The sequence below is a fragment of the Scyliorhinus torazame genome, chromosome 7 (genome assembly GCF_047496885.1).
Source record: "Scyliorhinus torazame isolate Kashiwa2021f chromosome 7, sScyTor2.1, whole genome shotgun sequence".
Taxonomy (NCBI): Eukaryota; Metazoa; Chordata; class Chondrichthyes; order Carcharhiniformes; family Scyliorhinidae; genus Scyliorhinus; species Scyliorhinus torazame.
In genome coordinates, this window is record NC_092713.1 from 145,424,585 (window position 1) to 145,436,429 (window position 11,845).

The 11,845-nt window shown below is 48.5% G+C and overlaps 2 protein-coding genes across 13 annotated transcripts in view; one reads left to right on the forward strand and one right to left on the reverse strand.

Annotated features, from left to right (window-relative positions):
* LOC140426617 (BMP/retinoic acid-inducible neural-specific protein 3-like) overlaps positions 1-5,890 on the reverse strand; it is a 264,377-nt gene extending 258,487 nt beyond the window's left edge. The window contains exon 1 of one of the 9 annotated variants that reach the window (XM_072511613.1): positions 5,730-5,890. The gene's annotated coding sequence lies outside the window, so the exon portion shown is untranslated. Of the gene's footprint in view, positions 1-668; positions 845-1,755; positions 2,616-3,465; positions 3,487-5,324; positions 5,693-5,729 lie in introns of those variants that run through there. The other 8 variants (XM_072511614.1, XM_072511615.1, XM_072511618.1 and 5 more) reach the window with 8 other exon arrangements.
* Positions 5,891-6,018: 128 nt separating this feature from the next.
* Positions 6,019-11,845, forward strand: part of astn1 (astrotactin 1) — a 4,064,875-nt gene continuing 4,059,048 nt past the window's right edge. For all 4 annotated transcript variants that reach the window (XM_072511608.1, XM_072511609.1, XM_072511610.1 and 1 more), the window contains exon 1: positions 6,019-6,680. In XM_072511608.1, coding sequence (XP_072367709.1) covers positions 6,407-6,680 — 274 coding nt within the window. In that variant the 5' untranslated portion in view covers positions 6,019-6,406. The remainder of the gene's footprint in view (positions 6,681-11,845) is intronic.

Here is an 11,845-nt window from a genome sequence, read left to right on the forward strand (position 1 = left end):
AATACACACCCAGAACATACTCAAAATGCAGTCAAACACATACCGAATAGGCTCAATACAACGCCGCCAAACACACACCCAAAATATACTCCACACAGCACACAGTCAAACATACACCAGAATTAACTCTGCACAACACAGTCAAACACATACACATACATATCCAGAATATATACAAAACACAGTCAAACACTAAGGATATGCTCAAAACAGTCAAACACACACCCAGAATGTATTCAACACAAACCATAGTCAAACACACATCCCAAATCAAAATACAGTCAAACACACACCACAATATACTCAAAATACATTCAAACACACACCCTGAATATATTCAAAATATAGTCAAAACACACATCCTGCTCAAAACACAGTCAAACACAATCCCTGAATACACTCAAAATGCATTCAAGCACGCACCCAGAATGTACTCAACACAAAACACAACCAAAAAGCAAACACAGAATGTACTCAACACAAAACACAACCAAATACATATCCAGCATGTACTCAACGCAAAACACAGCCAGAACACATACGCAGAATGTACTCAACACAGTTAACCACACACCCAGAATACACTCAACACAAAACACATCCAGATGTACAGACACGCAGATAGATTCAAATACAAAATACAGCTGGACAGGCCGTTGTGTACGTACATATACCCACGCGAACACAAATTAGAGCCGCATACAAACAAACAGATGTATCACACAGACAAAAGCTGCGTGTAGATAAAATCTCAGGGAGTCATGCACGGAGAAAGGCTGCACACAGAGTAGACACGGATATTTTGGTAGACATAGCTGGTAGTCACGGAATCACAGAAAGCGCAGCACCGCCACCCTCACCCCCACATACACTGATATATAAATCATCTATACACAAACAAACACGTCTTCTACACTGACATGATCACATGAACTGACAGAGAGACAGGAATACATTGAAACACAGTTACAGAGACTCAGACACTAAGACACACAAACTGCAACAGACATACACAGGTGGGTAGAGACTGCTTAACAGACACACATCTGACGCTGCGGTGATCGGTCTAAAGCACAAACACACAGGAATTCCGACGGGAAACCACGGCTAAGCTATGTGTTCAGAATCGCTCTTGCTGCGCTCATTACATAACAACCAACATTTAGTTTTACAGAATGTTCGCAGAGTTCCCAGGGGTGGAGTTGGCTGCTTTCTCTGAGGAGTGGGGGGGGGGGGGGGGAAACATTCTGCATTCTTGCGAACTGCACCCTTCGCTCCTTCCCCTGCCCGTCACCCCTCAGTCTAGGTTCACATCGGGTGCAGATTGTATTCAGTGAGGCTGCACAGAGGGCGCCTGCGGGTTGCAAAGGGTCAACTGGCCACCCTTCCGGAGAACTGTGGAGAGCTGATATCCCACAAGAGAGTCCGAAAGCCACCGAGAGGACCCGGCTCGCCTGCAAGCGCTCCCTCTGATCCAGTGACAACGCTGCTGCTATTCCTGCAACTCACACACCCTTTAACACGGGGCAGCGCTACAACCCGGGGTAGGAGAATTGATCAGAGCATTAGGAGTTCTGTGTGTGTGTGTGTGGAGGGACGGGGAGGGGTAGAGGGGAGGAGGGATGGGGAGGAAGGGTGCGTGGAAGTTGCTGAATCCACCCCTTCCCTTTCCCCCACACCTTGGAGTTCCCAATTCCTGGAAGCGTTGCTGTTGAAACCGGAGGCAGCACGTCTCTCGGAAAGCCCAACACTAACCTGGCACACACACTCCCTCCAAGGCAGGCGAGCCGGTGTGTCGCTCTTGGGGTCCGGTCTGGTACCCTGGGAAAGGCCAGGGAAGTCCCCATTACTAACCGGCTAGGCGAGCGGGGAAACCTCATTGTAAAGCAGCGTCTTCAGGAGCTACATGCGGAGAGAGAAGGCAGAGGACGGATCTGGGTGGAGTGAGAAATTGAGCAAAAAGAGGGGCAGGTGTTGTCCAAGGTAGGACCCGATCTCCCCAGCCAGAGGGAACGGCTGAATTGCCAGTCGGGTGCACAGCTCCTTCCCTTCAGCACCCGCACTCACTCCACTGGCTATCTGGCTGCTGGGGGCGGGTGGTTTGGGCGAGAGCCGCTCGTGCCCTCTCCAAGTGCCAGTGTGGCGGCTACCATCTGCACGAAATCCTTTGGAAACAAGGCAACAGATTTCCAGAGAGATTGCAGAAGAAAGTCCATCCCTCACCCAACCCCCCCCGGTCACATGCTCATCTGGAAGTTCACCCCGTCGATGATAATCTATCCACAGTGGCCCCTTTCCAGATTGGGGAAGCGCCCTCTCCAAGTGCCTCTGCAAGTCTTTAGTGCGATCAGAGAGCGGAGCGATTCAAGCTACTGGAGCTCGGAACTCAGCATTTATAAACGCAGAGGGGGAGAGTGGGAGGGGGTTGGGAGGGAGGATAGGGGTGAGTCTCATATAGAAACCATCCGCCTATCGGATCTCCCTATCTCGCATCCAATGATGCCCCTCTCAGACACCACCTCCAGTGCAAAGATTCAGAATCAACAGCTTTATCCGACCGTACAAACAGTTAATGGGTTTTGCAATTAAACACCTCCCTTATTCCAACTGGCTGCATCGGCACAGCAGAACTGAATGTCTAGAATGGGATCCGTGAGATTTGGCAAAGAAAATTAAAGACAGTCCCGGACACAACTGGCTTCAAAAGTCTGCCCCATGAATTGGTAGAGTCCTGTCCAGTTATTATCGGAGGAAAGTTGAGGAGTGGGACATGGGCTATCTTAGCATTGAAGAATCTGCCCTGCCGTCCTTTCTAACGGCATGCACCGAGTATTCAGGCTCGTTTCCCACCCCCGCCCCTCCGGGAGGGGAACCGCTGACCAGATCCAGACTTCCACCTTCCTGATTTTCCAGCGCAAACCTGCCTTTCAGCACCACGCCGGCGGCGGACAGCTCACCTCAACCGCGGGCTCCCTCCCTCAGGCCAGATCGCAATCCGCGGCAACTAACAAAAAAACACCCCCCACCCCCAGCCTTTCTCCTGCGCGCGTTTTGCTCTTCAAATCTCTGGGCAAGTCCACTGGCACCCACCCACGCACCAACCACCCCGCCCGCCCGCCCGCCTCCACACGAATAGGAACACAGTGGCTGCACTAACCTGTCCTCTACCTGCCACTTAGTAACCTTCCAGACCCCTGACACACATACTATCTATCTATATCTATCTTATCTATTTATCTATCTATCCATCCATCCATCCATCCATCTATCGCTATCCCTTTCACCCTATCCAGTCAGCTGAGTAAAGGAGGTATCTATCGCACACTCGACACTGGACATTGAATCGAAAGGGAGGACCTGACCACCCCTCTCGCCGGAATTTTGTTCGTACCGCCCAGCACAGCCAACACATAGACACACAGGGAACATCCAGCGAAATGACTGCAGGGAACAAGACTCCCTTACTTGGGACATGTTCAAACCCTCTCATCGTCTGGGTCCAATCCTTCTTCAGGGAAACAGCCTGTATTGAAGCGGCCCAATGGCAGAAAGTTAACAGCCCACCACAATATAATCGATTCTCCTTTTCATTCGGGGGGGGGGGGGGGCGGGAAGAGCGGGGATGAGGGATGCCGGACGTTGTATTAGGGTATTAGGCCGGGCTTTGGGTGCGTACAGGGCCTGGTTCCTAATAACTGAAGCCCACAGACAATAGCTCTATAAATCGGCAAAGTGGGAGGAACAGCAGCATGGGAGAGAGCTGAGTGAACCGTCACACACAGGTACACATAGTGAGATACACACAGATACACATACACACAGGTACACATAGAGAGACACACGCAGATACACATACATACAGGTACACATAGAGAGACACACACAGATACACATACACACATAGAGAGACACACACAGATAAACATACACACAGGTACACATAGAGAGACACACACAGATACACATACACACAGGTACACATAGAGAGACACACACAGATACACATACACACAGGTACACATAGAGAGACACACACAGATACACATACACACAGGTACACATAGAGAGACACACACAGATACACATACACACAGGTACACATAGAGCGACACACACATATACACAAACACACAGGTACACATAGAGAGACACACACAGATACACATACACACAGGTACACATAGAGAGACACACACAGATACACATACACACAGGTACACATAGAGAGACACACACAGATACACATACACACAGGTACACGTAGAGAATCACACACACGGATACACAGACCCACAGGTACACATAACACACACACAAACACACAGATACATATAGAGACACACACAGATACACAGACACACACACAGATACACACACACCGATACACATAGAGACACACACAGAGACACATACACGCAGGTACACATAGACACACACACAGGTACATATAGAGAGACACACAACATATACACATACACACAGATACACATACACATAGGTACACGTAGACACACACACACAGATACATATACATAGATACACATAGACACACACACACAGATACACACAGCCACACAGGTACACATACACACATACACACAGTTACACACATAGACACACACACACAGATACACAGACACACACACAGATACATATACACACAGATACACCTAGAGACACACACATACAGATACACACACAGGTACACCCACACACACACACAGATACACATACACACAAATACACATAGAGACACACGCACACACCGATACACACACACACACAAATACACATACACACAGATACACATAGACACACACAGATACACACACATAGAGACACACACAAATACACATAGAGACACACACATATATACACAGAGACACAGATACACATAGAGGCACACACATAGATACACAGACACACAGATACACATAGACACACACATAGATACACAGACACCCAGATACACATAGAGACACACACATAGATACACAGACACACAGATACACATGGAGACATGCACACAGATACACACAGAGGCACACACACACACACAGACACACAGACAGATGCACATAGAGACACGCACACAGATACACCTACAGACACACACAGAGACATGCAGGCATTGACACACACATAAAACGCAGGTGCAAACATACAGAGACACACAGATGCAGACGCAGGCACTGACACACGCAGACACAGAGGCACAAACATACACACACAAACACCGACAGAATAATGACCTGGGATAAAAGTCCATCAATTGCATTTCACTGACATCGACTAAAAGTGTTCAATTACTGTAAATGTCCTACCGTCATTTATTCAGACGAAAGTATCCAGTTATACGTGCGAGTGTGTAACATCCATATACTTAGAACTAAAAACCCAATCGAATTTTGAATAGGAAGTTTTGGTTCATTCACCTCATTGATTTAGGAGAATAAATATTCAGCATTAATACCTGAATGTAACGCCTCTCGCCGCTTCCCCAGAGACACTTTGGAATGATGAGGTCCAGTGAGACACTTCATGTCACAGGAATTGATTTAAAATAAAAGCTTCCAGGTACACACTCAAACCAAGGGGTTTGAAAATTGTGCCCCGCACTGCAGCTAGAGGGACCGAGCGGGGTTAGCCCGCTGGTCAGGCAGACTGCGAGCCCGGGGGGAGTGGAGCTGCTTTGAGGGGAGGTGTAGGCAAAATGGGCCGCCACTTACCAGGGTCGGAGCGGAGGGGGGACACAGGCTGTGGGTAGAGGTCGATCACACAGATGCTCATCCCTGGAGCAGCGAAACAGCGCCTCTGGGTTGCCCGGACATCGGCTGGAGTGAGAGCTGGAGCGGCCAGCCAGACCCAGCACACAGGAGCTGCTGTCCAGATCACCAAGTGGCTTTACCTCGCCCGCCCGCTCGCAGTCTCTCTCTCTCTCTCTGCCTTTCACACGTGGGCTGCCCCCTCCTCCCTCCCTCCCTCTTCCCCAGCAACTGCGCAGAAAATAGACACCCAAAAGAAAAACCGCTCCCCGATTGGCATTAAGAGGAGGGCATTTACCCGGATCACCCCTAGCGGGCCACTTCAAACATAGCAGGAGGGACAAATCCACCCCCCTTCCCCACTTCCTCCCTCCCTCCCAGAGCTGGTCCCAGCTTCCCACTCAATGCACCGGCCGTGTGTGAATGTGCTTGCCCTGCCGCTCGGCGTTTACATGGAGTTGCCCGTTCGCAGCCTCCGCCTGCTCCAAGTTGGCAGGGTGTAGTGAACATTGCCGGAGCAATCTGGGCCAGTTGCACCGCTAGCTGAAGCCTTTGTTATTGTGTTGAGGGTGTGAGGAGGAGGTGGGTGAAAGGGGGGTTGTTGCAGTGAGCTAGGGGAGTGGGTGGGTTAGGGTGCTGGAATGATGATGTTGTCCTTGCTGATTCTGGGGGCTCTCTACACCATGCTGGGCACCGGCTTGGAGGCGGTGGATGGCGAGCACCCCAAGGATGGAGAGTGCAAAGTGAAGACGGTGAGCGTGTCGGCGCTGCCTTTCCTCCGGGAGAACGACCTGAGCATCCACACCCCGCTGGCGGCCGAGCCCAAACTCCTCTTCTCGGTCAGGAATGATTTCCCCGGCGAGGTGGTGGTGGTGGACGACCTGGAGAACACCGAGCTGCCTTACTTCGTCCTGGGTGAGTGCTTGCAAGGGGGGGGGGGGGGCTTTTTTTTGGCCTGGGCTCTGCTTTGACTGTGAATTGTTCAGGGGTGGATGTGATGATGGAGAGGGAGGGAGGGAGGGTGAGGAGAGGAGGCCAGCCTCTGTCTGTGCAGCAGGAAGGATGCTGTTCCATCTGGCAGAGCTGTGTGGCGAGGTTGCCATTGTGTTGCTGTTATTTGTTTATTTATTTATTTCTCTCTTGCTCCGTGTTGTTGCTGTGTGGCTCTCGGGCTGATGGGGGGGGGGGGGGGGGATTCAACTTGCTGCTTTCACGCGGATTCCGGGGTTGGCGCCGGTGCAGCGGGTGGGGGAGGGCAGAGGAACCCACGGATGGTCACTTTGGGATCTTGCCTGGGGAGTGTGTGTGTGTGTGTGTTGCGGGGGGGGGGGGGGGGGGTTCTGGAACACAGCGCTGGCATGGAGGAAAGAGGGCAGTGCTCAGAGCCCAGGAGTACACGGCGCTTGCTCAGTTATTCGCTTTATGAACTGACAAGTGCAGCCTCAGTCAGATTCATTCACAGAGAGAGAGAGACAAGGTAACTTCAAACGGGGCTCTCCGAGTCAATTCACCCAACATTGCAATCAGATAAACCAAAGCGCGAGCTGGGAGTTTTATAAAGTGTATGCAGGGCAGGGTCAAATGGAAATACATTAATTCCGCTTAGTGGAAATGGGTGGCTGAATCTTAGTTTCGTAATAATCAGAAGGTTTCCCGTCTATTTGGTCCCTTCTCTCTGAATTGGGGAACACGAACACTGAATATATACAATACTCGTGTACCTGAAAAATGAATAAGGCATTCACCGATCCACTTGAAACATATCTGTAATAATATAAAAGCTAATTGATAATACATCTGTGTGCACTTGCCTGGAAGCACTTGGACATGATCACAAAGCGCCAACACGCTCACAAAACCACACACCTATCCGCACATACGTTTAAATGATCGACAGGATAACATCCTGGTGCTGGGAGGTAGAAATGTTCTCAGTCTGAATATGAAACCACCAGCTCAAGTATGGCACAGCAAGGTGAATTGCAACGGTTCAGCGAGTCTGCCCCAACAACAACGTGCATTTATATGGCGCCCTGAAGATGCCAAAACGTCCCAAGGCACTTCGAGGGGGCATTTATCAGAGGAACCTTGAGACACAACCAGAAAGGACTGGGGACCAGAAATTTGGTCAACGGAATCGATTTTAGGCAGCATTTGAAATGAGAGGAAGAGAGATGGAGATGAAGAGGAGGTCTGGGGAAGGAATTTCAATGCTTCGCGCCGAGGCAATTTGAGGCTCAGCCACTAAAGGAGGGATGAATGAAGTCCAGAGTGCACAGGCTAGGCCAGAATGGTTAGCATTGCTGCTTCACAGCGCCAGCGTCCCAGGTTCGATTCCCGCTTGCATCATTGTCTGTGAGGAGTTTGCACGTTCTCCCCGTGTCTGCGTGGGTTTCCTCCAGGTGCTGTTAGGTGAATTGGACATTCTGAATTCTCCCTCTGTGTACCTGAACAGGTGCCGGAATGTGGCAACTAGGGCATTTTCACAGTAACTTCATTGCGGTGTTAATGTAAGCCTACTTGTAACAATAATAAAGATGATTATTATTAAAATTTCAGAGTTCTTAGAGGGTGAGAGAAGTTGCTGAAATGGGAAGGGTGGGTGCGATACTTAATAACAAAGTCAGCAAAGTCCTACGGTGTTGTAATTTCCACACAAATCATCATGTGATCTCGCTAAGTGGGACTGCAAATCAAGGCCAAATTCTGGGTAGTTTTGTTTTTGCTATAGGTCATTGTCTACTGAAGACTGGTTGGAGGTTGCAAACATGTATTTTTCATAGGAGCCTTATAACCAGCAGACAGAGGAACCTCATCTAGGATGGATTTTAATCTGATTGTTAAAGGTGAAAACCACTCAGACTCTTAAAGCAAGCTTTAAAGAAAAGAACAGGGAAGTGAAGCATTCAACCTGATTCCTCCTGTACTGGAGATGGCAAATAACAACACTTTACTGACCATCACTTTACAACCAATTACCGTTAACTGGATCACTGCAATAAATGCTTGCACACGGGCCTTAATTGGTAGGCCATATTAACAATGAAACGCACAGGCTCCAAGTTGGCCACAATGTCTCAAGATCAGCTATGTTCTTGACAGATTAATTATTAAAAATGAACTATGAACTCGCACGTTCCTTCCTCGTCCTTTGCTTTCACTAATTTACACACACACATTGCTGTGTTATTAATTTGGTACTCAATTTGCACTGACACTTGGAAATCATTACTGTACTGCCAGTCTGATGCAACAAAATAACTGCCTGCTCCTGAATCCCTACAGTGCAGAAGGTGGCCGTTCATCCCATCGAGTCTGCATTGACCCTCTGAAAGAGCACTCTACCTAGGCCCACTCCCCCGCTCTATCCCCATCATCCCACCCCCACCTAACCAAGGGGAATTTTATTTTATCATGGCCAATTGACCTAACCTGCAAATCTTTGGACTGTGGGAGGAAACCAGAGCGCCCGGAGGAAACCTACGCAGACACGGAGAGTAAGTGCAAACTCCACACAGACAGTCATCCAAGGCCAGAATTGAACCTGGGTCCCTGGCTCCCTGAGGCAGTAATGGTAAATACTGTGCCACTGAGCAGCGCAGATGGATAACAGCTCGAACTAAGACAACATTGAATAAACTCGAGTCAATCTCATTGCTGTCTAGAGTCTAGCACAGCCCAAATGGGCAGGTTCATCCCGGCAACTAGGTTTAATGTTGGTCACATTAGTTGAAGCAAGTCACAGGCACTGAGGATTCTGGGCTTTCGCAAAACACACAGCATTGAAGTGCATGCAAAGGTTGCCAATTGCTTTTGAGCTTCAGTTCAAATGTGAGCACAAGGTTAGTTCAACCCAGCAGATGATAATGAGATGATGTTGTCTAAGGCTGTTTCACCTACAGAAAACATGCTTGTGTTTTGTTGCGATAATACTCATGTCACTGAAACACTACCTGGATTATTGCTGTTTGTAGGACCTTTCTATGTGCAAATTAAATGCGAGGATTCTGACACTGCAACAGTGATTACATTTCAAAGGTGCATTATTGGCTGTTTTGCACTTTGAGATGTCTTGGAGTTCTAAAAGGGCACTATATAAATGCAAGTTCATTCTTCCATACTATTTTAAGATGTTTACAATGATCCAGAAAAGTTCCTCTTATACTATGGGCTGGATTGGATGGGGGAGGGGTGTTTGAGAAGTTGTACTCCTTGTCTCCGCCCAATGTGCCCCACCTCCCTCATGCACATCCCAAACTAAAAAGTCAGTTGGAAATTGACCGATGAAAGAAAAAGTTCAGCCTAGATCAGGAACACACTGTGGGTGGCAACAAGGAAACTGTGGACCTTCCATCCCTCACTGAAAGGAAGTCACACCCTCGGGATTTGGTTGCCAATCTGATTGGATGGCACTTTTTGTAGTCTGGGCCAATGCCAGAGCTCAGTAGTGGACACTGCTGGAACTACACGGAGGCCAAGGATCAAGGTTCCAATGGATTTGGATCAAGTAAGTCAGAAATATTGGGAGGGGAGAGATCAGGCACTTTTGGGAGGGGCTAGGGAGGGGATGTGTGGATTTTGCAGTGCAAGTAGGGAGGAAGGAAGATGAAAAGATATCTTTGGGTGAGGGAAAGCGCACTCTGAAATTTGTACCCCTCGTCCTTCCCACCCTTTTAAAAACCTTTTGGAACAAATGGGCCTCCCAATCCGACCTGCCTTTTCATGCCAAATGTATTATGGCATGGGCAAGGTAATATTGGGTCAATTTTTTTATGCATTCAAGGAATACGGGCTACCGATCCCTAATTGCCTTAGAGAAAATGGTGGTGAGATGCCTTCTTGAACAGCTGCAGTAGGTACGCCCATAGTGCTGTTAGGGAGGAAGCTCCAGGACTTTGACCAAGTGACATTAAAGGAACGGTGACATAGTCCCAAGTCAGGATAATGTGTGGCTTGGAGGGCAACGTGAAGGTGGAGGTGTTCCGATGCATCTGGTGCTCTTGTCCTGCGAAATGGCAGTGGTAATGGGTTTGGATGGTGCTGTCTCAGGAGCCTTGGTAGGTTCTTGCAGTGCATCTTGTAGATGGTACACATTGCTGCTACTGTACTTCAGTGGTGGAGGGGTTGAATGTTTGTGGGCAGGATGCCAATCAAGCAGGTTGCTTTATCTTGGATGGTGTCTAGCTTCTTGAGTGTTGTTGGAGCTGAACAAACTCAATTGACCCTTACTTGTTTATTTACATATGGCGAGTGGATTTCGGCTCCCATCCACCTAAATATTATGGAGGACGGCTCAGGGATGTGTGGAAAAGCTTTGGGCCTGCCAGTATAGCTAGTTATAACTCAGTATGCCTAGAAACAAACTAGATTGACTACTTCAAGTGCATTGGTTTGAGCAGACCGTCAGTATAATTTCAGATGATCATAGAATTTACAGTGCAGAAGGAGGCCATTCAGCCCATCGAGTCTGCACTGGCTCTTGGAAAGAGTACCCAACTTAAGCCCATGCCTCCACCCTATCCCCATAACCCAGTAACCCCACCTAAGATTTTTGGACACTAAGGACAATTTGTCATGGCCAATCCACCTAACTGCACATCTTTGGACTGTGGGAGGAAGCCGGAGCACCCGGAGAAAACCCACCCAGACACGGGGAGAACGTGCAGACACCGCACAGACAGTGACCCAAGCCGGGAATCGAACCTGGGATCCTAGAGCTCTGAAGCAACTGTGCTAACCACTGTGCTACCGTGCTGCCCGTGATACAAAACAAAACTTAAAAAGTTGTTTGCCTCGGAGATTTTGAAAGCTATTTTTTAGTTAGTATTGAAAAAAATGATTAGCAGGGTAGGATCTGCCTTTACCTATTGCTTACTGTTTATCAGCTCACACAAAGAATACCACCACAGCATTCACCCCATCACTAACAAACATTATCATACAGTAATTAAGATAATGAACAGTAGTTGTTTGGCGATACAGAACTTGAGTATTGCTGAAAAAGTAACCTGTTGAAGCTTTTCATCTTGCACTCATCAGACACTTTGCAAGAATACCATTGTAAGAGGAAAACAACAATT